Source organism: Bufo gargarizans, chromosome 4 (assembly GCF_014858855.1).
Source record: "Bufo gargarizans isolate SCDJY-AF-19 chromosome 4, ASM1485885v1, whole genome shotgun sequence".
In the NCBI taxonomy this organism is placed as follows: Eukaryota; Metazoa; Chordata; class Amphibia; order Anura; family Bufonidae; genus Bufo; species Bufo gargarizans.
Genome location: NC_058083.1, coordinates 497,014,487 through 497,039,463, shown reverse-complemented (window position 1 = coordinate 497,039,463; position 24,977 = coordinate 497,014,487). Strand labels below are relative to the sequence as shown.

Sequence of the window (24,977 nt, the reverse complement as noted above, 5' to 3'; positions counted from 1 at the left end):
CATCTGCACGCACAGTAAGGCAAAGACTTTTGGAAGATGGCCTGGTGTCAAGAAGGGCAGCAAAGAAGCCACTTCTCTCCAAAAAAACTCATCAGGGACAGATTGATCTTCTGCAGAAAATATGGTGAATGGACTGCTGAGGACTGGGGCAAAGTCATATTCTCCGATGAAGCCTCTTTCCGATTGTTTGGGGCACCAGGAAAAAGGCTTGTCCGGAGAAGAAAAGGTGAGCGCTACCATCAGTCCTGTGTCATGCCAACAGTAAAGCATCCTGAGACCATTCATGTGTGGGGTTGCTTCTCATCCAAGGGAGTGGGCTCACTCACAATTTTGCCCAAAAACACAGCCATGAATAAAGAATGGTACCAAAACACCCTCCAACAGCAACTTCTTCCAACAATCCAACAACAGTTTGGTGAAGAACAATGCATTTTCCAGCACGATGGAGCACCGTGCCATAAGGCAAAAGTGATAACTAAGTGGCTTGGGGACCAAAACGTTTACATTTTGGGTCCATGGCCTGGAAACTCCCCAGCTTTTAATCCCATTGAGAACTTGTGGTCAATCATCAAGAGGCGGGTGGACAAACAAAAACCCACTAATTCTGACAAACTCCAAGAAGTGATTATGAAAGAATGGGTTGCTATCCGTCAGGAATTGGCCCAGAAGTTCATTGAGAGCATGCCCAGTCGAATTGCAGAGGTCCTGAAAAAGAAGGGCCAACACTGCAAATACTGACTCTGCATGAATGTCATGTAATTGTTGATAAAAGCCTTCGAAACGTATGAAGTGCGTGTAATTCTATTTCACTACATCACAGAAACAACTGAAACAAAGATCTAAAAGCAGTTTAGCAGCAAACTTTGTGAAAACTAATATTTGTGTCATTCTCAAAACTTTTGGCCACGACTGTAGTAGCTGAACCAGTAACACCTATCCAAATGAATACATGCTGCCACAACATGTACAAATACATTTTTATTTATAAATCATGAATATATAATATATATATATATATATATATATATATATATATATATATATATATATATATAAAAAAAGAGAACATGCACTTCATTCTGGAATGGGGCACTTATTCACCAATTTCAATATAAAAAAGGCAAAAATAAATAAATAAATCACTTATCAAGTGCATATACAAAATCAATCCCTTACACATATGAAGCAATTTAGAATTATCATCTAATTGTATACAATGATGAACATTTGTCGCACAGGGACACAAAAGTGTAGGGATAATTGTGTGGCTAAGGCGACTCCCTGGGAAATCAGTGGCTACCTAATAGGCGCTCGACCTTGGGTCAATTTCAGAGGAAGACCATTTGCTTATTTGTATATTTTCGGATGTACATTTTTTTGTTGCTTTTAAAGGGTTAATATCCCTTGGAAAAGTGATGGTTAAATATACATTCAGGGTTTCTTGGTGTTCATCCATTTGTTGGAAATGTATTGTTTCTTTTGGCCAGTGATTATTCTGGAGTGCCAAGGATGGAGGGCCCCTTTAAGGAAGCTCCAGTGGAAAAAAAAATGTTTGAGCACCCATAGCAGTTTTTCTCAAGAAAGAGACAGGAAAAATTTAAAATTAAGCAATGATATTGCCCCAGAGTAGAGTCAGCAAATGACACAATTGAGATGCATACTTGTAAGAGGCATTAGCAATCCTTTGAAGATCTGATAGAGATGGTGAAGTCATCGAGAAAAGGCACATTAATGGCCAAACTAATAAGGAGTAGGCTTTTAGATTTTTTCCTGTACAGGATAGCTTTGAGTTCATTGTTTTGTTTTCTAAAAATGGGGTATTTTGTAGACATTCGTTTCCCTATGGGGTGTTCCTCTTCTTGTGCATTGAAAAGTTCAGCTGGTTATTCATTGGTGTCTGTTATATCCTGATAGCTTACAATTTTGACAATTTTTTGTTAATTGGGCAGAGTGGTCTGGACATTTGTGAATGGGTGAAGTCAAAATTCATGGAGTTTATGGAGGATGTGATAAAATGGTGGGCACAAGGCTGTCCTATTTTGGGATGGGAACTGGCTTTGGAGATGGATTATGCAGGTTAAGGGCAGAGAAGGTGGTGGCTTTGAAAGAACCAGAGGATAGAGTCTTAAGCTGATGGAGAAGCAGTCACCACTAGGGTCACTCCATTTGGCCTGTCAGGTGCTTCTTATGTGGGAGCTAAATGAGATACGGGCATAGCAATTATTTTTTTCTTATGTTTCATGAACTTTACTTTCCAGGTATTTCTTTGCGATGTCTAAATGCTCATGTCTCCTGGAGTTTCAGTTCCTTGTGTAGAAAAGCAAGATGAGTGGCCACCTGGAAAAAAAAAACAAAAACAAAAAAAACGATGGAAGCAAATAAGCAATGGACTCCACAAGTCAATGGAACAAATCATTCATGAAATTCAGTACTTCAGATGAAAACATTACGGGACATGTTAAAAAAAAATGATTCTCTCTATTCATTTTGAATTCTTGCTCCAATTATCACAATTTATAAGCAGGCATGATCATTGGGACAGTGTGCTGACTGACAGGGTTCTCCTCCAATTTACACCCACATAGTGCAGAGCATCTGTTACTGGCGAACGCGCATGTTTCAACCCCCAATTACATATTTAGGGACAAAATTCTGTGCCCACTAATTTCAAGATCTTTCTGAATAGAAAGGTGGTGCGCACGTGTGACCACCGATCTATTTACTTCTATGGGGCTGCCAAGTACAGCGCTTACGGCATCTCTGGCAGTCCCCATAGTGTAACAGCAGCTGCGGTGCGCCACTGTTCCCCCAATTTCCGCTCCACAGCTTCTATTCAGCCCTGGACACAGCCTGAGTTCGGCTGGTGTCATGTTACTCTGCTCTAGGGGCGGCACACATCACTCCCTGGGCGAGCTGGGTTATGTCAGGTAACTTCGCTGACCAACCCTGGCTCTCCTGCAGGTATTTAAGTGGTTCAGCCCCTTTCCCAGACACCTCAGTGTTAAGGTCCTTGTCTTTTGCTAAAGAGCCTGACAGCCACTGGTGCTCCTGACTTGTACTTTGTTTCTGGACTTCGCTTATCGTCTGATCCCTGCCGGTTTGATTTGTGTATCCTGTTGCTGATCCGGATTGCCTGACCTGTTCCTGTAAAGCCTGCCCTGATCCTCTGCCTGTCTGACTTAGTCTCTGCCTTATCCTTTGGTCCTGCATCATCTCTCCTGGTACTGCCACTGCCATCTGAGTACGCTTGTACTTGTGGTTCCTATCCAGGTACCTCCTGGTCTGCCTGGACCAGCTGCCACCGACTCGGTGGTTGTTCTGGAGTATCCCCTGGCAACTACCCTAATGGATCAAGTCCATCCTCACCATCCGAGGCTCTGGTGAATACCAGATAGTTGCTTAGAAACGCCTCTCCAGAGCATAGCCAGTCAGTGGCACAGTGGGTTCACATCCGCTGATCTGTGACACATACATGTGAATGGTGTGTTGGTCATGCATGTGCAACACCAAGCCCTTCTCATGGGCAGTTAAGGACTTCTGTTCTCATGATCTCTGGTGGGTCCCAGTGATTGGACTACCAGCAATCTGATACTGTGGATAGGTGATAAGTATTGCTAGTGGGACACCCCTTGATGTGTACTTGTGATTTTTTATTTTATTTTAGGTCAGGCCAGAGAGCTAGGAAAAAAAACTGAAAATTGGCTCAATAGGGACCCAAAGTAAAGAGCGATGGAGCGCCTTTTTTTTATTTTATTTTTTTATCTGCACCCTGTTTAGCCATTTCAAAAGGAGTTACCATTCTTAGAGAACTCCTTTATAAAGGATATTTTTTTAATTTTCATAGTTTTTTCATAGTTTACAGCTAGTGTTGTGTCCACTGACTACTTTATCCTAGTAAACTGCATATTATTACGGTTCCTTGCTATTTCCACAGAACTGGATGCTGGTGATCTATATACCGTCATGACAGCAGATCCTCTTTTTTTTTTTTTGCTTGCGTTTTATTATATGATACTTTATTTAATAAAAAAAAAAAATAATTATTATATATATATAATAAAATCAATAAATACATTACTTTAAAAGGCATCTATTATGTTACCTTCTTCAAGGAATCTTCCCAGGACAAGGAATCACAGTGACTACCTCCAGGCTGAACATCTAGCAATATATTTGGCATCCTCCAATCTGAAACAACATTATACCCTTCCATCATCCAGTTTTAGATTATTTTAATTAAAAAATCCCTATGTACTATATTATGAAGGCAATTTTTTTTCATTTGCAATTGCATGTTTTTGCCCACTAATTTCAGAGTACCTCTAAGGCTACCTTCACATATGGGCTTGTTCACAAGACCGGACCGTGGTTTTGTTCCGCATTTTTTGCGGCTCGGGTGCGGACCCATTCACTTCAATGGGGCAGCAAAAGATGTGGCCAGCACTCCATTTGCCGTCCGCATCCGTTGCCTCGCAAAAATTATGAGTCATGTCCTATTCTTGTCAGTTTTGCGGACAAGAATAGGCATTTCTATAATGGGCCTCCTGTTCCATTTTGCAAAACACGGACCGCAAAACACTGCACGGTCGTGTGAACAAGCCCTATATCAGTTGTTCCTGGACAGTTGCTTTAGGCTGGAGCCAGACACAACTGATATATGTATAGTACTTTTCAGCGCACAGATCCGGCTTCTGTATATAGCACCGAACAGAAAAACTGAGCATGCAGAGTTTTGTTTTTTTGTCTGGTGCCATTTAACATCCAGCATCACAACTGATGCGCCGGATGTATGAGAACAATCCCATAGAAAACTACGAGATCAGTTCTGGGTCAGTTCCCCTCAGGTGTTTTCTGCTTCACGAATGGATAGTCGAATGTGTAGGGGGTCCAAATGAAGTGGTGGATTCTGAGGTCTTATGTGGGATATCATGTGGATATTTTCAAGAATATTTCGCTAGGAGTTTGCATTTCTTTTGTCAGTAGGGTAAGTTCCTACACTGTCAGCTCCGATTGCACCGTATGCACACAAACTTATTTTTTTCCAGGTCCATATGCGGAACCAATCATAAAAAAAAAAAAAAAGAAAAAAAAAAGGAAATGACTGTGTGCATTCCGTTTCCATAGGTCTACACGTCTGTTCCACCAAAAATAGAACATGTTCTATTCTTGTCCGTTTTGCTGACAAGGACAGACATTGTTACAGTGGATCTGCAAAAAAACTGATCCAACACGGATGTCACATGTTTTTTTTTGTGGAATGCAAAACATACGGTCATGTGCACGAGCCCTAAGGGTGCAGCCATATGTCTTGGCTGTGGTGCGTTTTGGAAGTGGCAAAAAATACATAAAAAAATGTATGTCAGACAAAAGCTCAAATGAGAAACAGAGGCTTACTGACTGGTGCAATGCTGGTTCTACGACTCGCAAATATCTTAAACTTTATACTCGCCTGGCAGAGCTGATGTCTGGAAATGGCAGAGTGCGGCCGTCCTGAGCTTTTTCATGTACCGCAGCAATCCACTCAACGCGATCCTCTGGTCGTTCTCATAAGCAGTGATGAGAACAGAGGGGTAATTCTAAAGAACAAAAAACATAGCCACAGACACGACAGCGACATTTTTATAGACTTTTCTGTGTACAGTCCAACAACCCTGAACATTTAGTAATTCAGCACTTGTCAGTTTATACGTTCCGGTCCTGTCGTGTCGTTAACAATGACAGTGAAGAAAGACCATGAGAGCCACACATCTTTTTGAACTCGCGCTCAAATTTTTTTTTTAGACCATTGCACAGATTAATCAGAGCGTATTCAGTGCAAGAAATACAGTCCGTGTGTCAGAGGCATTGCCCGTCCTGAATGCTGCTCAAATGATTTATAATTAGTGATGAGCGAAGGGAGCTTTGGGTGTTACATCTGAAGTCGCTTCTTTCATAACTCCAGGATAATACTGTACAGAGATCCGTCTCCGTACAGTATTAGAATGTACGGGCTCCGATAAGCCAAAGTTAGTTATTCACAAAGTCGTCCGTGATGTCGGTAATACATTTTTAAAGTCGAAAACCACTTTAAAACTTGAAACCGAACTCTACTTTGGTTTCCGAGGTACCAGTTGGAACCAAAGCGGTGTTTAGTTTTCAAGTTTTAAAGTGGTTTTCCACTTTAAAAATCAACTACTGAAGTTATTCAATGAAGTCACGGGCGACTTCGTAAATAACTAACTTCAGCTCAATGGAGCCCATGCATTCTAATACTGTACAGAGACGGATCTCCGTACAGTATTAATCCGAAGTTATGAATGAAGCGACTTTGGATGTAACATCCGACGTTCGCTTTGCTCATCGCTATTTATAAGGATTTATAATGCTGTGTGTTCTTGTCCGACATCATCTGATTTGTACGGACAGCATTTATGCGAGTACAATTCATTAGAGTCGAGGTTGGGCAGGAACACAGCATTATAAATCATTATAAAGTCGTGGGTCCATGTCATAGGAGCAGCATTGCAGGATGGGAAATACAGTCCTGATCAAAAGTTTAAGTCCACTTGAAAAATGGCAAAAAAAATCATATTTAGCATGGCTGGATCTTAACAAGGTTCCAAGTAGAGCTTCAACATGCAACAAGAAGAAATGGGAGTGAGACAAAACATTTTTTGAGCATTCAATTTAATGAAAAAAACAACGAATAAACTGAAACAGGCTGTTTTTCAGCTAAACAAAAGTTTGGGACCATATTTACAAAAAAATTATAAACCCCCCCAAAAACAGAAATCCAACTTTCATGACCTCAGTAATGAGTAGCTCTGCCGTTATTGTTTATCACTTCAAAAATTCATTTCGGCATGCTTGATGCAAGCGTTTCCATGAGGTGAGTGGGAACATTTCTCCAAGTGGTGAAGACGGCCTCACGAAGGCCATCTACTATCTGGAACTGTTGTCCATTTTTGTAAACTTCCCTTGCCATCCATCCCCAAAGGTTCTCAATTGGATTTAGATCAGGGGAACACGCAGGATGAGCCAAAAGAGTGATGTTATTCTCCTGGAAGAAGTCCCTTGTCCTGCGGGCATTGTGTACTGTAGCCTTGTCCTGTTGAAAAACCCAGTCGTTACCACACAGACGAGGGCCCTCAGTCATCTGGACATAGCCAGCGGCCGTTTGAAGCACTTGCACTTCCTGAAGCTCCATTGTTCCACTGAAGAAAAAAGCACCCCAGACCATTATGGCGCCCCCTTCACTGTGGCGCGTAGAAAACATCTCAGGTGGGATCTGCTTGTCATGCCAGTAACGTTGGAAACCATCAAGGTTAAATTTTTTCTCATCAGAGAATAAAACTTTCTTCCACCTTTGAATGTCCCATGTTTGGTGCTCTCGTGCAAAGTCCAAACGAGCAGTTCTGTGGCGTTCAAGGAGACGAGGTCTTTGAAGACGTTTTTTTGTTTTTGAAGCCCTTCAGTCTCAGATGCAGTCTGATGGTTATGGGGCTGCAGTCAGCACCAGTAAGGGCCTTCATTTGGGTCGAGGATCGTCCAGTGTCTTGACGGACAGCCAATTGGATCCTCCGGCTCAGTGCTGATGACATTTTTTGGGGTCTTCCACTTGACTTTTTTGTTCCATAACCCTCAGGATCATTTACGAAATTCCAAATTACTGTCTTACTGCGTCCCACCTCAGCAGCGATGGCGCGCTGTGAGAGACCCTGCTTATGCAGTTCAACAACCCGACCACGTTCAAAAAGGGAGAATTTTTTGGCCTTTGCCATCTCAACGTGTGACTACCTGACAGAAAATGACAATGAATCCACATCTTTGCACAGATTTGGCCTTTTAAAGGCATGTGGTCCTAAAATTTGGATCAACTGAAAAACAGCCTGTTTCAGTTTATTCGTTGTTTTCATTAAACTGAATGCTCAAAAAATGTTTTGTCTGACTCTCATTTCTTCTTGTTGCATGTTGAAGCTCTACTTGGAACCTGGTTAAGATCCAACAATGTAAAATATGATTTTTTGCCATTTTTCAAGTGGTCTTAAACTTTTGATCAGGACTGTACCTAACATACAGATCATATTTCGCGCATTGAACATGCTTATGTAAAATTGGCCATAAACCAGAATAAAAATTAGGAAATTGTGGCCCTTTGACCAAGTACCTGCGGAGTGATATTCTGATAAGGACAATATGCCTGTATAGCTCTGTAGTGTTGTACGTTGTTCTGCGGACAGCCCCATTCTTCATGCTCTTCAATGGTGAGTGGTAAAGACGGGTCCATCATAGTAGTCAGCACATCAAGGAAAGGTGCCTGGCAAAGAAACTGGCATAGTCAGTAAGCCACTGCACTTCGTCAGTGTCGTCGTCTCACTTCAGCAAACAGCATTTATCATGTTGAGAAAGTTAATACAAGGCACTTACTAATGTACTGTGATTGTCCATATTGCTTCCTTCACTGGCTGGATTCATTTTTCCATTGCATTATACACTGGTCATATCCAGGGGTTACAACCACCAATGCAGCGGAGATACGAGGTAGCTGGGACAGGAGCTTCTTTGCATGCATGCCTATGTGCACTCCCACAGTCCTGGGTACCAGAGAGGCCAGCGCTGTTTCCAATAGTGTGTAAGCACAGCCACCACTGCGGGATTGCAGGGTGGTCATAACCCCTGGAAATGAGCAGTGTATAATGTAATGGAAAAATGAATCCAGCCAGCAAAGGAAGCAACATGGACAATCACAATACATTAGTAAGTGCCTTGTATTAACTTTCTCTACATAGTAAATGCGATTTGCTGAAGTAAGACAACTCCTTTAAGAGCATATTGTCCTTTTGCAAAGAAAGCAAAGCTCAAAATATGATAACAGAATAGATGACTGAACGCTTAAAGGGGTTTTCTAGTCTAGGACTTAGCACAGGCCATTAAAGGTGTTGGCCAATTTATATTACTAGCTGCACATGCACTGGTAACATGCAGCTAGTAATAAACATTAGTAAACTATCAGCACTGTTTGATAATGATCATTCATGTCACGGGACCCACATGTGGCCGCTGCGTTGAGAACACGGCACTGATGGAGAGTGTCGTCCATCAGCAGCCTCCATTCATTTATCCTGCGGTGCACCGCGCATGCGCTAGTTTTCCTGTCAGTCCCCAGTGTAAAGGCTCATGCACACAAACTTATTTTCTTTCCGTGTATGTTCTGTTTTTTGCCCGGACTGTATGCGGAACCATTCATTTCAATGGGTCCACAAAAAAAATCTAAAGTTACCCCGTGTGCATTCCGTTTCCGTATGTCCTTTCCGCAAAGAAATAGAGCATGTCCTATTATTGTCCGCAATATGTACAAGGATAGCACTGTTATATTAGTGACCAGTGCACACGGACGTCATCTGTATTTTTTGCAGATACGTTTTTTGCAGACTGCAAAATACATACGGTCGTGTGCATGAACCCTTAGGGAATGGAGGCAGCTGATGGAAGCAATCATTCATCAGCAGCCATGTTCCCAGCATTGCGCCAGCACACAGGTCAGGGGACCTACATGTAATTAAAATATCGGACATCAGTGCAATTGGCTTAATAATGCCTATTACCAGCTGCACATATGCTGTTCTCAGCACATGCGCAGCTAGTAATATAAACTGGCAAACCCCTTTAATATACGATTGTGGGGTCCGAATCCCGCCACACGCACTAAAGGAAGAGGGCACAGCACTATACTCCTAGTTGTGGCAGCACCTGGTACTGCAGCTCACCCACATCAATATGAAGTCCCAGAAAGCTGCGGTCATTGATAATAAATGCATCTGTTACAAAGGTATGAATTTTCTATCGCTTGCTGAAGGCCATTCCATAGTTAGACCATCAATGTATAGTCAGCAGGGGTTAAAGAAGGTAACTCACACCCTACAAATAAACAGGGCTGAGCTACAATATCAAACAAAGCCACACCAAAATGGCTTTTTTCTGCAGGCCGGTGAGGGTCCCAGTGGTTTGCCATCCACCTGTCACACATTACCATTACCCTACCATAGGGTAAGTCACTATTTTAAGAGCCCAGAAAACAATTGCAATGTACAGCAATGATGAACATAACAGGGCACTACCTCTAAGACCATCGCTTGCAAAAGCCAAGGCCTGGAATTGCACAGAGCTCCAGCGAGGACTCCTCCAGCGCTAGCGGCTTCTAGTGCTGTCCTGGAGGGCCGAGAAAATCCCTGACCATGCACGTGTACAATGCAAGCTTCCAGGTCCTCCAGGCCATCCTGCTTCTTCTCCAGATTACCCAGTTTGTGCCAGTTACAGCCCAGTTCTCCGCCACCTCTGTAAAGACAGACCAGTCAGTGGAAAGCAGAAAAGTGACCCCCCCCCCCCCCCACTCAAGAAAAAAAAAAAAAAAATGAAAATCCACATGTTCTGCATAATTCCTATATCAGGAATACTTTAGAGGGAACAAAATATAAGTTCTCCTAAACTACAGAACAGCATAATAATAGCTTTACAAGTAAGGATTTTTAACGCCACTTCTGCAGTTTTAGCTGCGTTCTTTTGCACCTGATGTTTTTGATGCTTTTTTTGAGGTAAACATACCGCCTCCAGAAGTTAGTGAAAGATGTGAGATGTAAGTGTCTACAAGAAATATGAAATACAGGACACACACTTTCTTTTTTTTTTGCTTCTGCTGTTTTCTTTATTGAGGCGACTTTTTTTTTTTTGGGAGAAGTTAGCATTTTTTTTTTTTTTAATGCAGCAAGCTGAAGCTTTTGTGTTTTTTTATTTTGACAAAGAAACAGTTCGCGCAGTTGTTTAGCAAAATAAAAAAAAAAAAAAAAAAAGCTCATAAAACTGCATGCAGTATGGTAAAAAACGCAAGCAGCTTCTATAGGGTTTTCGAGAGCAAGAGATGGCAGAACAAACAGAGTTGACATGTTCTCTATTACACTGGGTTCACACCTGAGCGTTTTACAGCGCGTTCAAACGCGCTGTAAAACGCTCAGCACATGAAAACCAATGCTTCCCTATGGCCCTGGTTCACACTTGAGCGTTTTACAGCGCGTTTTACAGCGCGTTTGAACGCGCTGAAAAACGCCCTACGCTCAAAAAAGTTCTTGAGCTTCTTTGGGGCGTTTTGTCGCGCGTTCCCATACATAGACTTTCGGGAACGCGCGACAATGGGCGTTCGCTTGTCTCTGTATGCGCGATTGCAAACGCCGGTACAATCGCGCATACAGAGCGCTCCATCGCGAACGCTCAGGTGTGAACCCAGTGTAAAGAGGATCTGTTACCAGATACAAACTGCATATGTTAGGTCCACAGCTGCGTCAGAGGCCTTATTAGGGGCCTCCATTCTCAGATTGTATCAAAAAAGCCAAAGCCAATAACACAACAGGCTGCGCCATTCCCCCCCCAGTAAAACGAAAAACACAGCGACAAAAACTGATGGACTCTCCATTATAGCCAATGGGGTATATGGGTGCCACTGGTGTCCAACATGTAGCGGAACAGAAAAATGGAAATACCAGTATAGATGTGAGCCTAGCCATACATTGTTAAACTGACCTCTTAGGCTACTTTCAACACTTGCGTTCGGAGCGGATCCGTCTGGTGTCTGCACAGACAGATCCGCTCCTTTAATGCAGACGATGGGATCCGTTCAGAACGGATCAGTCTACATTATATTTCAGAAAAAATTCTAAGTGTGAAAGTAGCTGCAGACGGATCCGTCCAGACTTTACATTGAAAGTCAATGGGGGACGGATCAGTTTGAAATTGCACCATATTGTGTCAACTTCAAACGGATCCATCCCCATTGACTTACATTGTAAGTCTGGACGGATCCGCTTGCCTCCGCACGGCCAGGCGGAGCACAAAAAACAGGTCATATAGTTTCATATATACAAATCTGCTGACAGATCCCTTTAAAGGATGACTGCCATGTTTTTATCAAAAAATCTATTTTAGCGTATGTTACTGCTGCAGCAGCATTATGCATAAAGCAATCTTTAGTTTCTACACATACCACCGTTTTCCTCGAGTTTTCCGCTTAGTTACGGCTGTCTTGAATCCTACAATATGAGGATCTTCTCAAGATGGCTTCTATGAGGTCAAACAACTGATGTGTGAATGGACCCTAAATGTGAGCGGAAGCTCACTGTGCTGCACATTATTCAAAACTCCTATTGATTTGTACTGAAGCTATGGAAACAGGGTAGCACAACCCGGCTAATTCCATAGCTGGGACCACCTCTGACCGCTGCATCCAGGTCGTGGAAGGGCAGGCTGGCGTCAGGAAGTGGGAATACCACTTTAACAATACTTGCTAAAAAACATATGCAAATATTTACAGTATTTTTGCCTTTCACACATGACTTTACCTTACATGACAATAAGCCAATATCCAGCCATCTTCAACCAGAATTCTCTTCTCAGCTTTAAAGCTCATGTTCAAGTCCATGCCGTAAGCACCGTAGACATGAACTAGTAGGGGTCTGTCTCGGAGCCCACGCTCTGCTTTATAAAAAACTGTGACTGGCACCAAAGTCCCATCCTGTTAAGAGAAAACAACACATGGTACATACATTAGAACAATTTAAAGAAGAACTCTTGAGAACAAAATGTATTTTCTAACCTGCTAGAAAGGTACATTATATAATCTTAAATGAATGTAATTTTCCTACCAGCGTCTGCATTTGAGAGTTATCCTCTCCCTTGTGATCCTCAGCTGTGTCATGTGACCAGCTATCAGACTCTCCAACTGACACAGCATCTTATGTGTGGACAGGAAGTCAGTTTCTTTATTTATTCCTATGGGAGCCTCAATTTCAGTCTCATAGGAATGAATAGAAAAGGGACTCCTGTCCCGTGTCAGTTGGTGATCCTCTGCCGGATCTCAATACTGGAAAACAACAACGCAAGTGTGAAAGAGGCCTTAATCAGCATGATCAATCTACCAGGCAATAAGCCTGGTTTAATAGAATTAATCATGCTTTCAAATTTTAGAACCAAGCAATAACACCACGCCAAAAAATAATAAAAATAAATAAATAAATAAAATAAAAAAATTGTCTGCTCCTGGGCAAAAAACATTTGTCCTATACTAAATCGAGTGTGCGGATTACAAATCCAAAGTCAGAATTGTTGTAACACGTCACAAAATGTTGCTATGCATAAGTATGCCTAAATGAATTAAGCACTTGGAAAGCATTGAATAATTTTGAACAGAAAGAGTTTTACTCCAACAATTACCCGATCTACATCAAAGTTTGCGTAGTAAACAGTGTATGAAAATGTAATGTAATAACAAAATTTCAAAAAGTCTAGTTTTTCTGTTTAAAAGTCTTACTTGAGCAAAGCCCAGTACTGTTAAAAGTGCTTCAGGCATCTGCTTTTGCGTTTGTGAACAGTCATATTTTCCCATTGCAAAAACCAGCAGTAGTCCCCCATCATGTTGGGATTCCAGTGGCCTTGATACCTGTTCTCCATTGTAGAAATATCTTTATGGAACCGCTCTCCATGAAATGTGAACACGGCATCTGCGCAGTCTGGAAGCGGGAGTCGCGCACTTCCGCTCCGGTAACAGCGTTCCCCGGCTGAGATCGGGGAACCTGTTACATTGATCTAATAGGCTGATGAAGCCTCAAGCAGACTTCGGTGCCTATCAGATGACTATACCAATACAGGCAACTAGGTGGCAGCATTGAATTGGTATAGTGCAAATGAAGTGTTCAATGGTGTATATAGACATCAATGAACACAATAGGCAATCTAATGATCACTCAAGGGGACTTAAAAAAAAAAAAAAAAAAAAAGAAGTTTTTGCAAATATAAATAATAATAATTAAAAAAGTTCAAATCAATTATTTCCTTAAAATAAAAATACTTAAACAATAACAATAAAAGTAAACTTCATGGGCATCGCTGCGTGCGAAAATGCTTATACTATTAAAATATAACCATATTAATGGAATACGGCAATAAAAAGAAACTGCCAATTTGCAATTTTTTGTCACTTCAACTACCCAATAATATTTTTTTAATAAAAAGTGATTTAAAAAAGTCGCACACACTTTAAATTGGCATCACTGAAAAGAACAGATTGTCCCACAAAAAATTAGCCCCACACAGCTCCGTACACATAACTACAAAAAAGTTATAGGGGTCAGGATATGATTAAAAAAAAAACAAAAAAAACACTTTGTTCTCAAAAAGGTTTACATTTTTTTTCCCAGTATTAAAACGCAAGAAAAATTATACAAGTGTGGTATCTTTGTAACCTTACTGACCTGGAGAATGAAGATAACAGGTCAATTTTACTGTATAGTGTAAAAAAAATAAAAACCTTTATCAGAATTGCGTTTTTTCCAAATTCTACCCCATTTGGAATTTTTTCCCCTGCTTCCTACTACATGGTATGCAACTGTAAATGGTGCCATTAGAAAGTACAACTTGTTCTGCAAAAAATAAGCCCTCATAAGGCTATGTGAATGGAAAAATAAAAAGTTAGGACTATGGGAAGGCGGGGAGTGAAAAATGAAAATGCAAAAATGGAAAATCTCAGGGTCCTTAAGGGGTTAACCTTTCTAAAATCTAGACGTGTCAGGCAAATTCTGAGTTCATATTTGGAATCAGCGCACTCATTTTAGTGTAAAACACATGTTTTTCTCTCAGCAGCAAAATCATTGTTGCGTGGTGTAATCAATATATAACAGATAGCTCCACACCCAGATGAAGCGTCTTAAAATCATGTCTCCCAAATGTCCTGTTTTGTTGGGATTGTCCACAAAGGGGTTGACTAATGTGCTGTCCACATCCGTATGTCCGTTATGCTGAACAGCAAAAAAGTTAGAACACGTCCTTTCTTGTCCATTTTGCGGACAAGGATGGTACAGTTCTAAAGAGGGCACGACGTTCCTTTCCGCAAAATGCGGACCGCACAAGGCGGAGCTGCAGAACTGGACACACGTATAATCCGTCTGCTCTCCCCCTCCCTTCTCTCAGTGTTATAGATAACAGCAGGAGGCTGTCCAGGGCAGATGGGTATGGAGAGGGCAGGGAGAGATCTGCTCACGCACGTTGTAGATGGGGAGGAAAGCATGCACCAGGCAGTTTGCAGGAGGGAAGTCAACAGCATCCTGGACACACAGATCCAGCACGTATTACTAGGAGGGACAGTCCCTCAAGAGAAAACTAGGAGCCGGTTGTAAACAGAATATCAGGGGTCTGAAAATAAATGAAGCAATGAAGACTAGACTTTTTTTTTTTGTTAATTGAAAACACTTAAAAAAAAAAATAATATATTAAAAAAAATCATTCTTTCCTTGTCAAAAAGGTGTCCACAGCCTTTAACTGGATGTCTATGCAGGTGATTTGGAGCTCCTTAGTAGAAGAAGAGAGCTCTGATTGCACACAAAAGAGAAATTACAGGGTGAAGTCAATTCATCCAACTTTGTATGTTTTTTTTTTTTTAATAACCATTGGTGAAAGGATGAATGCAGACCTTGCTCTTTGCGTTCATTCGCACAAGGTGACAAGTCTCGCTCCCCTCTCTGCTGTAACCGGCTTCCACTGACAATTTCTTGGCTGGTACAGAATAAGCAAACATCATCGGGGGATGAACGGGAGACTCAAGGTAAAAGTTGATTGTGCTTGTCCTCTCCTCTGGGCGAGATTCAGGTTGCAGTGCACAGGCCCACGCTGGAAGCTGGATAAAAAACGATGACATTTTATTTAGGAAAATTCAATGCCCGCTTCCCCCCCCATACCTAATCTCTGTCTATGTACGATAGATTTAATCTGGAAAGCTGTTTCACCTCAATTCATATGATAATTATATATACGGATATCAGAGCAAAAGAAAGCCTTATGCTCACAGAACAAAACGCTGGTTGACAGAGCGTAAATGGTTCACTGCACTCAACTTGTTAATAACCTTTTTATTTAAACACTATAATGAAATTCAATCACTATTTCAATTAAAACGCAAACTACGAAACAAGTCGTGATTTTCTTGTCAAATTAAATTTGCTCTGTGAAGTGATATTTAAAGTCACATTTCATCTGCTTAAAAAAATAAAAAATAAAATAAAAAGGGGGGGGGGGGGAGGGGGACGACACACACGTTGACTTCTACCTACAGAAAACGAACGGGCTGCCAACGCGCGGTTAGGTCAGACAGCTTCCACAATTCATCTGTTGCTAGGCCGGTCATCAAGATCTGTTGTCCTTAAATTGCCCCTCCACCCGTATGAAAAATTAATGCTGCGCCAAGAGATGGTTCACATCCCCAATCAATAGACTTACTAACAGCACCCTGGCATGGTTTCAGGGAAAAGCTTACACCATGGACAGAGCTCTGTAGTTGCGGTGACAAAGCTACTTGGGACCAGCTGATTGGCGTGGGTTCGGATGTCGGACGCCCCCAGTCGATCAGATACTGATGGCCGATTGAGGCTAGGCCATCAATATCAGAATCCTGGAATACCCAAAGACAGTTTTTTTGTCCGCTTTATACTATAGATGTACATGAATGCTCAAAGCTTCCCTGTACTTCAGCCATCCTATAAATCAGAGATCCCCAACCACCAGGCCACGGACCAGTAACAGGCTGCAGGGGGGGGGGGGGGGTCGCAGTTGAGCGGTGGGGATGGAAAACACTGGTCACTACGGGGGGGGGGGGGGGGGGGGGAATTATATGTGAAAAGGCCACTACTGGGGGGCATTATATATAAATAGATGACTACTGGGGGCATTATATATGATGAAGCCACTACTGGGGGGCATTAATATATGAAGAGGCCACTACTGGGGGACATTATATGTGAAGTGGGCAGTACTGGGGAGCATTAAATGTACAGAGGGTAAAACTGAGGGGCATTATATGGACAAATGGCACTACTTGGAGGCATTCTATCTACTGGGGCCTAAATGGAAATTACTACTGAGTATGTCTGGGGCCTACCGTAAATGGGGATGATTACTGAGTGGTGGCATAAAAGGAGGCATTACCATTAAATAAGTGTGTTGTGTATGTCCCATTATGCAGGAACAAGTTGTAGTCAGGAGGCATCAGAGAGACACAGCAGCCCGCCCCCTTAACAGTGACCTCCACAGCAGCCCGCCCCCTCAACAGTGACCTTCACAGCAACTGCCCCTTTATTAGTGACCTCCACAGTACCCCATCTCCTTAACAGTGATTTCCCCAACACCCTGTCCCATCAACAGTGGCCTTTACAGGAATCTGCCCATAGGGTGGTCAGAGGTCCAGTTTTAGGCTGGACAGTCCGGCTTTCAGACTCCCTGTCCTCCGTCTGGCACAGGGCCTGGACAGACATAGGGATGTCATTTTGAACAGCTCACTCTCAGACAGCAGCACTGTGCTGTCTGAGCGTGAGCTGCAGGGAGAAAAATCACCCTCCCTCCCACCCCTGCAGCTGACAGAAGTTGATTTTTACCTTCATTTTTTAATCCCAGTCGGCTACGGAATGGGAGTGGGCGTGGCCTAACAAGGTTGGGCGTGGCTTAGTGGGACCTAGGGGCTGGGTATGTATTTTTTAGGGTGGCCTGCCCCTTTAAAGCTGAAGAAAAATGGCTAGGTTGTTATGGAAACCTGGTGTAAAACTGTGTATATGTGGAGACTAAGGGCCTGCGAGCTTCTACTGGCTGATATGTGACCAGGCTTCTATTGGCTAATGCATTTTTTGTGTCCTACAGAGACACACAGCATTATAAAACATTATAAATCTGTGCGCGCCAGAGAAAAGAGCAGTGTCCAGATTGGCGAATCACTCTTACACATGGAGCGTTATTTCCGCACTGGACACGCTCGTGTGAAACAGCCCTAAAAGGGTACGTACACATGGCAGGTGCAGTGTATTTGATTGGAGGAGACATTACATGACCCTCTATCAGCAGCCATTTTATAGACAGGAGCTCTGTGTGGGCAGCTCAAAAGTCATGGAAAAAAAAGGGAGAATACCTAAAGAAATATAGGAAATGGCATATAAAAAAATTATATATATATATATATATATATATATATATATATATATATATATATATATATATATGTAAAAGTCTATTAGTAAGAGCAATATAATCATCATACATACACACTGGTCAACAGTAACCAGAAAATGGCTAACCCCTTTAATTGGCTCCGCCCACATGACTCCTAAGCATAAAAAGAACAGAGGTTTAACTGAATAAAGTAAATAAAATAATGTTTTACTGAATCTTTTGCCATAAAACTATGGGGGTCACCTATATTAGGCTACTTTTACACCTGTGTTAGGTGCGGATCCGTCTGGCATAACTAAGTAAAAAAAAAAAAGTCTAAGTGTAAGTCAAATGGATGCGTCCTGACTTACATTGAAAGTCAATGGGGGACGGATCAGTTTACAATTTCACCAATATTGTGTCAATGTAAACGGATCCGTCCCCATTCACTTACATTGTAAGTCAGGACGCATCCATTTGGCTCCGCACCGCCAGGCGGACACCAAAACGCTTCAAGAAGCGTTTTGGTGTGCGCCTCCAGAGCGGAATGGAGGCAAACTGATGCATTCTGAACGGATCCGCATCCATTCAGAATGCATTGGGGCTGAACTGATCCATTTGGGGGCGCTTGTGAGAGCCCTGAAACAGATCTCACAGGCGGACCCAGAAACGGCAGTGTGAAAGTAGCCTTAGGTGTATTTCTGGCGCAGACTGAGGAGCAAAGGTCCTTTGCAGTGCAATCTACAACTTTTCCCCATTCACTCTAGGTCAAAAACAGTGGGCGTGGCGTTGACGGGGATGGCCGTTTTAGAAGTAGAAAAAAAAAGGTCTAAATGTAACACAGCTAGGAAACTGACTTACATGTAGAAGCGGCGGTGGATCTGCCAAAATTACAGTGGGGCAAAAAAGTATTTAGTCAGCCACCAATTGTGCATGTTCTCCCACTTCAAAAGATGAGAGAGGCCTGTAATTTTCATCATAGGTACACTTCAACTTTGAGAGACATGAGAAAAAAAAAATATAAAAAAAATACAGAAAGTCACATTGTCTGATTTTTTAAGAATTTATTTGCAAGTTATGGTGGAAAATAAGTATTTGGTCAATAACAAAAGTTCATCTTAATACTTTGTTATACACTCTTTGTTGGCAATGACAGAGGTCAAACGTTTTCTGTAAGTCTTCACACACTTTCTGGTATTTTGGCCCATTCCTCCATGCAGATCTCCTCTAGAGCAGTGATGTTTTGTGGCTGTGGCTGGGCAACATGGACTTTCAACTCCCTCCAAAAGGTTTTCTATAGGGTTGAGATCTGGAGACTGGCTAGGCCACTCCAGGACCTTGAAATGCTTCTTACGAAGCCGCTCCTTCGTTGCCCAGGCGGTGTGTTTGGGATCATTGTCATGCTGAAAGCCACGTTTCATCTTCAATGCCCTTGCTGATCTCAAAATCTCATGTTACATGGCCCCATTCAATTTTTTCTTTACACAGATCAGTCGTCCTGGTCCCTTTGCAGAAAGAAACACAGCCCCAAAGCATGATGTTTCCACCCCCATGCTTTACAGTAGGTATGGTGTTCTTTGGATGCAACTCAGCATTCTGTCTCCTCCAAACACGACGAGATGAGTTTTTACCAAAAAGTTCTAATTTTGTTTCATCTGACCATATGACATTCTCCCTATCCTCTTCTGGATCATCCAAATGCTCTCTAGCAAACTTCAGACGGGCCCGGACATCTACTGGCTCAAGCAGGGGGACACGTCTGACACTGCAGGATTTGAGTCCCTGGCGGCGTAGTGTATTACTGATGGTAGCCTTTGTTACTTTGTTCCCAGCTCTCTGCAGGTCCTTCACTAGGTCACCCCGTGTGGTTCTGGGATTTTTGCTCACCGTTCTTATGATCATTTTGACCCCACGGGGTGAGATCTTGCGTGGAGCTCCAGATCGAGGGAGATTATCAGTGGTCTTTTATGCCTTCCATTTTCTAATATTTGCTCCCACAGTTGATTTCTTCACACCAAGCTGCTTGCCTATTGCAGATTCAGTCTTCACAGCCTGGTGCAGAACTACAATTTTGTTTCTGGTGTCCTTTGACAGATCTTTGGTCTTGGCCATAGTGGAGTTTGGAGTGTGACTGTTTGAGGTTGTGGACAGGTGTCTTTTATACTGATAACAAGTTCAAACAGGTGCCATTAATACAGGTAACGAGTGGAGGACAGAGGAGCATCTTAAAGAAGAAGTTACAGGTCTGTGAGAGCCAGAAATCTTGCTTGTTTGTAGGAGACCACATACTTATTTTACAGAGGAATTTACCAATTAATTCATTAGAAATCCTACAATGTGATTTCCTGTATTCTTTTCCCCCATTCTGTCTCTCATAGTTGAAGTGTACCTATGATGAAAATTACAGGCCTCTCTCATCTTTTTAAGTGGGAGAACTTGCACAATTGGTGGCTGACTAAATACTTTTTTGCCCCACTGTATGTAAAGGCCTGCATCTCTACATAACTTTGGCGATCCACCGCCAGTGCAGGGCTTTATTAAGACTGGCATCTAAAACGCCGGTCTTAATAAATGTGCCCCTATATATCAATCTGCTCTGCTACTCTTCCTATATAACATGCTGTGTGCAGATTGTACAGCATTTTATGGTGACATATTCCGTTTAAGGATATGGCATGCGTTAGCCTTGAGGATTCTGTGATTTTTTTCCATTTTTTTTTTTTACATTGAGGTACCTGTGCAAGGTCCGGTTTTCCTGAAAGAGATGATGTTTTTATTTCTACCATCTTGGGGTACTTATGACATTTTGCTAACCTTTTATACCATCGTTTGAGAACCGGGATTAACAAAAACTACAGTTTTGCGTTTTGAACATTTCTCCACTATTCACCACTTGAGTTTAACACCATTACAATATCAGAGTTTAAGTCATTACAGGCTCAGCAGGTCCAACTATTTGTGCTTTTTTTCCTTATTTTTTTTTTATATAAAGCATTTTTGAAGGGAAAAAAAAGTTTTTGTGCGTGTTTTTTTAATTTTTATAAATAATAACTCCCACTGCGGTACATGACTATGCAATCTTTTGATCACATTTTCTATAATACACTGCATTACTTATGCATTCTGTTAGTGTAATGCTAACAGGCATCCAATTAAGCCCTTCTTCTGGCAGGGAGTAACAGGTGTATTAAGATACTAAGATTCTTTCATAGCAAGCCACAATTAGGTCCCAGGTCTGACGAACAAATGCCATAGTTGTTCAGCCAGTGCTATTACTGTGCAAGTTGTGTAAAGCCCTTGGGGAGGTTTAAGATAAAAAGTTATATACACGTATCCCCCTGTTTGAATGGAGGGGCAGACATGCTATTCGACAATATGGAACTAGTGGAGACAACGGAGTACAAATGCCTATGCCGAATGAAGTGGCAGCATGCAATCTGCCAATCCACTAAAACAGGAAAACCCTGATCACCACACTTGTGATCAGTGGGGGTCAAACTGGTCAGACCCTCACCAATCAGACACTTACCTAAGGGATATGTTCTAACAGGAGAACAACCCCTTTAAGACAGACAAATTAAAATGGTTTTGCAGTCGACAGCATTTATCACCTATTCAGAGGATGGGTGAAAAATGTATAACCATTGGGGGTCTGAACATTGGGACCCTCTCTGATCACGAGACCAGGGGTCCTCAAGTGGTCTGTGTGAATGGAGAGGTGGTGCACACGAGTTCTGCAAACAGCTTTCAAAAATACATAAAAAATACATTAAAAAAACTGCTAAATATGTAGAATAGTCTCCAAAACAGACAACTCTGAGACTAATATTTGCTAGAATATATGAACTTGACAACGATTTATAAACCTTCGGGGGTCTGAACACTGGGACCCTTGCCGATCACGAGACCAGGGGTCCTCAAGTCCTCTCTGTGAAAGGAGCAGTGGAGCACGTGTTTTGCAAAACAGCTTTCAAAAATACCGTACATAAAAAACAGCTAACAGCCGACAGCTCAGAGACAAATATTTGCTAAAATATGTGAACTTAAGTTTTTTTTTTATATACAAGGACTTTGAGTTTTATTACACTACACTAAAAAAAAAAAAAAAAAAAAAAAGGAAACCACAGTCAGAACAAAAACGCACGGATTTTACCGTTTAAGTGGAGTTGCCTCTAACATTGCTTCTTCTGTAGCCCCAAAAGAAGATCAGATGACATTTGTTTCAGACTGACCTGGTTTATTCTCAGTCTTAAAAAGGACAAGGGATACACGGAATACCAATGCACTGTCACAGACTATGATTTTGAGTAAAGAAACGCTTTTAGGGGTAAAATGTGAATTTGGATTTTTTTTCTTCCTCCATTTCAGTTAAATAACATTATATTCAGCAAGTAATTCTACTCAGTCCTATTATTTCCCTCTCTCTGTCACTGATTATATGCCCTTGGCCGACTTGCTCTTGTAATCTAGCCAGTTTGATTCCAGCTAGCGATCTCGTGCTACAGGTTGGCTCTTTAGCATTTAGTCACTTGAAAGTGGTGCCTTGGATCGGAGAGCTGAAGAAAAACCATTGAGCGGCACAATAACCCTTTTCTTGGCACATGTACACTTGGTGGATTGTAGCTATTATGTGTAGGATTCTCAAGGCAGGAAGGATAAAAAAAAATAGAAATCAGTATTCATTCTCTGCGAGCTGCTGAGAGGCCAGAATTTCCATTCTTTCTGCTCTCCTAAACATAACAATTCAACACAACATAAAAAAAAATAAAAAAAAAATAATAGAATAAAATTGTGACTGCACCATGTCAAACATTCTCAATTTGATTATATTCTATGCCTTTGTGTCTCGTTTCTTTGCAATATATAATACGCAGGGAGAGGGAACATTAGACAGAACTTGAAAAGGCAAAAAAACTGAGCAAAACAGCCAGGCAAAAATTACAATACAGAAAATGATAGTCAAGCTTCTTTTACATGTAAGACTTTGGGGACGAGAGTTCCTAGTATCACTCAACCCAGTGATCAGTTATTTTTACCGCCATTTTAGAGAAAATTGAGCACAATGAAATTCTGCTTTGAGGTCCACTTCGGATACTTCCATTCGCTCATTACTAAATGCAACATCAAGCGAACAAACACAATGCATGGTTTGGGGAGAAAAGACACCACGTACCTTCAGAGAACCAATTACTGTCTCTCTAGAGAGGGAGATGACGTCCATGTGCAGCTCATTTCTCTGTCTTATGAACATAACACAATAATCCTCCAACATCTCCATGTCCAGCAGTCGGGATTCTGCAGGAACCCTGTATATGGGCTTCCACTGCTGTACATCACTGTTTAGTGGGGCCATCATCAGCTGCACCATAAATGAAGAAATCTCAGGTTATGTATATAGACACTATGGAGGTCATTTATTAAGCCGAAATTCGCCTATTTTAGGCGTATTTCAGGTGAAGATTGCGGCACAACAGCTAGTTCTTCTCCCCGCTTACACCAGGTCTAAACGAGTGGGTGTGGAGCAGGTGAGGGAGGGGACGGCGGGCCCGTCTTTTACCATTTTCCACACCTGTTTTAGGAGTAGAAAAAGGTCTAAATGTAAGACAGCTCGGAAGCAGTCTTACATTTAGAACTGGTGGAGGATGCGCCAAAGAGACTGGTGTCTCTTCATAACTTCGGCGTAACCACTATCAGCTTAGGGGTTTAGCAAGACCGGTGTCTGAAACTGTGGTCTTAATAAATGTGCCCCTATAGGTATAGTCGGCAGATAGATCTCAATCTCTATAGTGAAATCCCTTTAATCTAGCATATGGTACAATAAAGTAAGTTCACTAACCCTTTTGGTACATTCATGCAGCATTTATTTTATTTTTTACAAGCATTTGGCGTATTTTTGAGTCAGTTACATATCTAAATCACCCCCAGTGCCTTATCATGGAGATTATTAGTCTCTTCCCTTCTGGTGAATTGGTGAAAATATGCATCGAGTCACATTATTCTGACCACCAGCTAATATCGGGAGTAACTGCTGTGTGCAGCACGGACAGCAGCTAGATGGGCTGGGAGATCGGGAGTAACTGCCGTGTGCAGCACGGACAGCAGCTAGATGGGCTGGGAGATCGGGAGTAAATGCTGTGTGCAGCACGGACAGCAGCTAGATGGGCTGGGAGATCGGGAGTAAATGCCGTGTGCAGCATGGACAGCAGCTAGATGGGCTGGGAGATCGGGAGTAAATGCTGTGTGCAGCACGGACAGCAGCTAGATGGGCTGGGAGATCGGGAGTAAATGCCGTGTGCAGCATGGACAGCAGCTAGATGGGCTGGGAGATCGGGAGTAAATGCTGTGTGCAGCACGGACAGCAGCTAGATGGGCTGGGAGTGACTCCATAAGGTCCTGGTAGGTTGTCACCGGTATCTGGAGCCATGCTGACTGCAGTGCATGCCACAGCTGCTGGAGGGGCCTGTGTGTGGGGGGGGGGGGGGGAGAGAACACGATGATCGAGGTGGTCCCATAGATGCCCAACTGAGTTCAAGTCTCAGCTGCCCCAGGGAAGACAATCGGCATGTATGGGAGTACATGATCTTCAAGGATGGATTCATAACCAAAACGTATGAGAGTGCCTTCCACATAAAAGAGTGGTAACAGAATGCCACGAAAACATCCCTCAGACCATACCGCTGCCACCACCAGCTTGTGTTCTTCCAGCAATGGTTGCAGGGTGTTTGTTCTCTGATGTTTCTCTCCTGACACTCCAACATCCATCCATTTGATGAAGCAGAAAACCTGACTAATTGGAGAAGGCAACCCTTTGCCAATCAGCAGGGGTCCAATTCTGATACTGCCATGAAAATGAAGATTTATTAGCAGAGGTGCGGTGACCATCCATCTGCTCCGGAGCCCCACAACGTGCAATAATTTTGATGCATTTTTACCAAACCGTTAGAATAAAATGACATGAAAGCGCCCATGATTGTAAAGTGTTAGGTGGAATT

The 24,977-nt window shown here is 42.3% G+C and overlaps 1 protein-coding gene across 2 annotated transcripts in view; it reads right to left on the bottom strand.

Moving 5' to 3' along the window:
* Positions 1–1,082: 1,082 nt before the first annotated feature.
* Positions 1,083–24,977, bottom strand: part of PREPL (prolyl endopeptidase like) — an 83,511-nt gene continuing 59,616 nt past the window's right edge. Inside the window, exons 10-17 of one of the 2 annotated variants that reach the window (XM_044290161.1) lie at positions 23,159–23,344; positions 15,488–15,691; positions 12,366–12,538; positions 10,098–10,314; positions 8,147–8,296; positions 5,450–5,576; positions 4,103–4,188; positions 1,083–2,337 (exon numbers count right to left, since the gene is read on the bottom strand). In XM_044290161.1, coding sequence (XP_044146096.1) covers positions 2,284–2,337; positions 4,103–4,188; positions 5,450–5,576; positions 8,147–8,296; positions 10,098–10,314; positions 12,366–12,538; positions 15,488–15,691; positions 23,159–23,344 — 1,197 coding nt within the window. In that variant the 3' untranslated portion in view covers positions 1,083–2,283. Of the gene's footprint in view, positions 2,338–4,102; positions 4,189–5,449; positions 5,577–8,146; positions 8,309–10,097; positions 10,315–12,365; positions 12,539–15,487; positions 15,692–23,158; positions 23,345–24,977 lie in introns of both variants that reach the window. The other variant, XM_044290160.1, reaches the window with a different exon arrangement.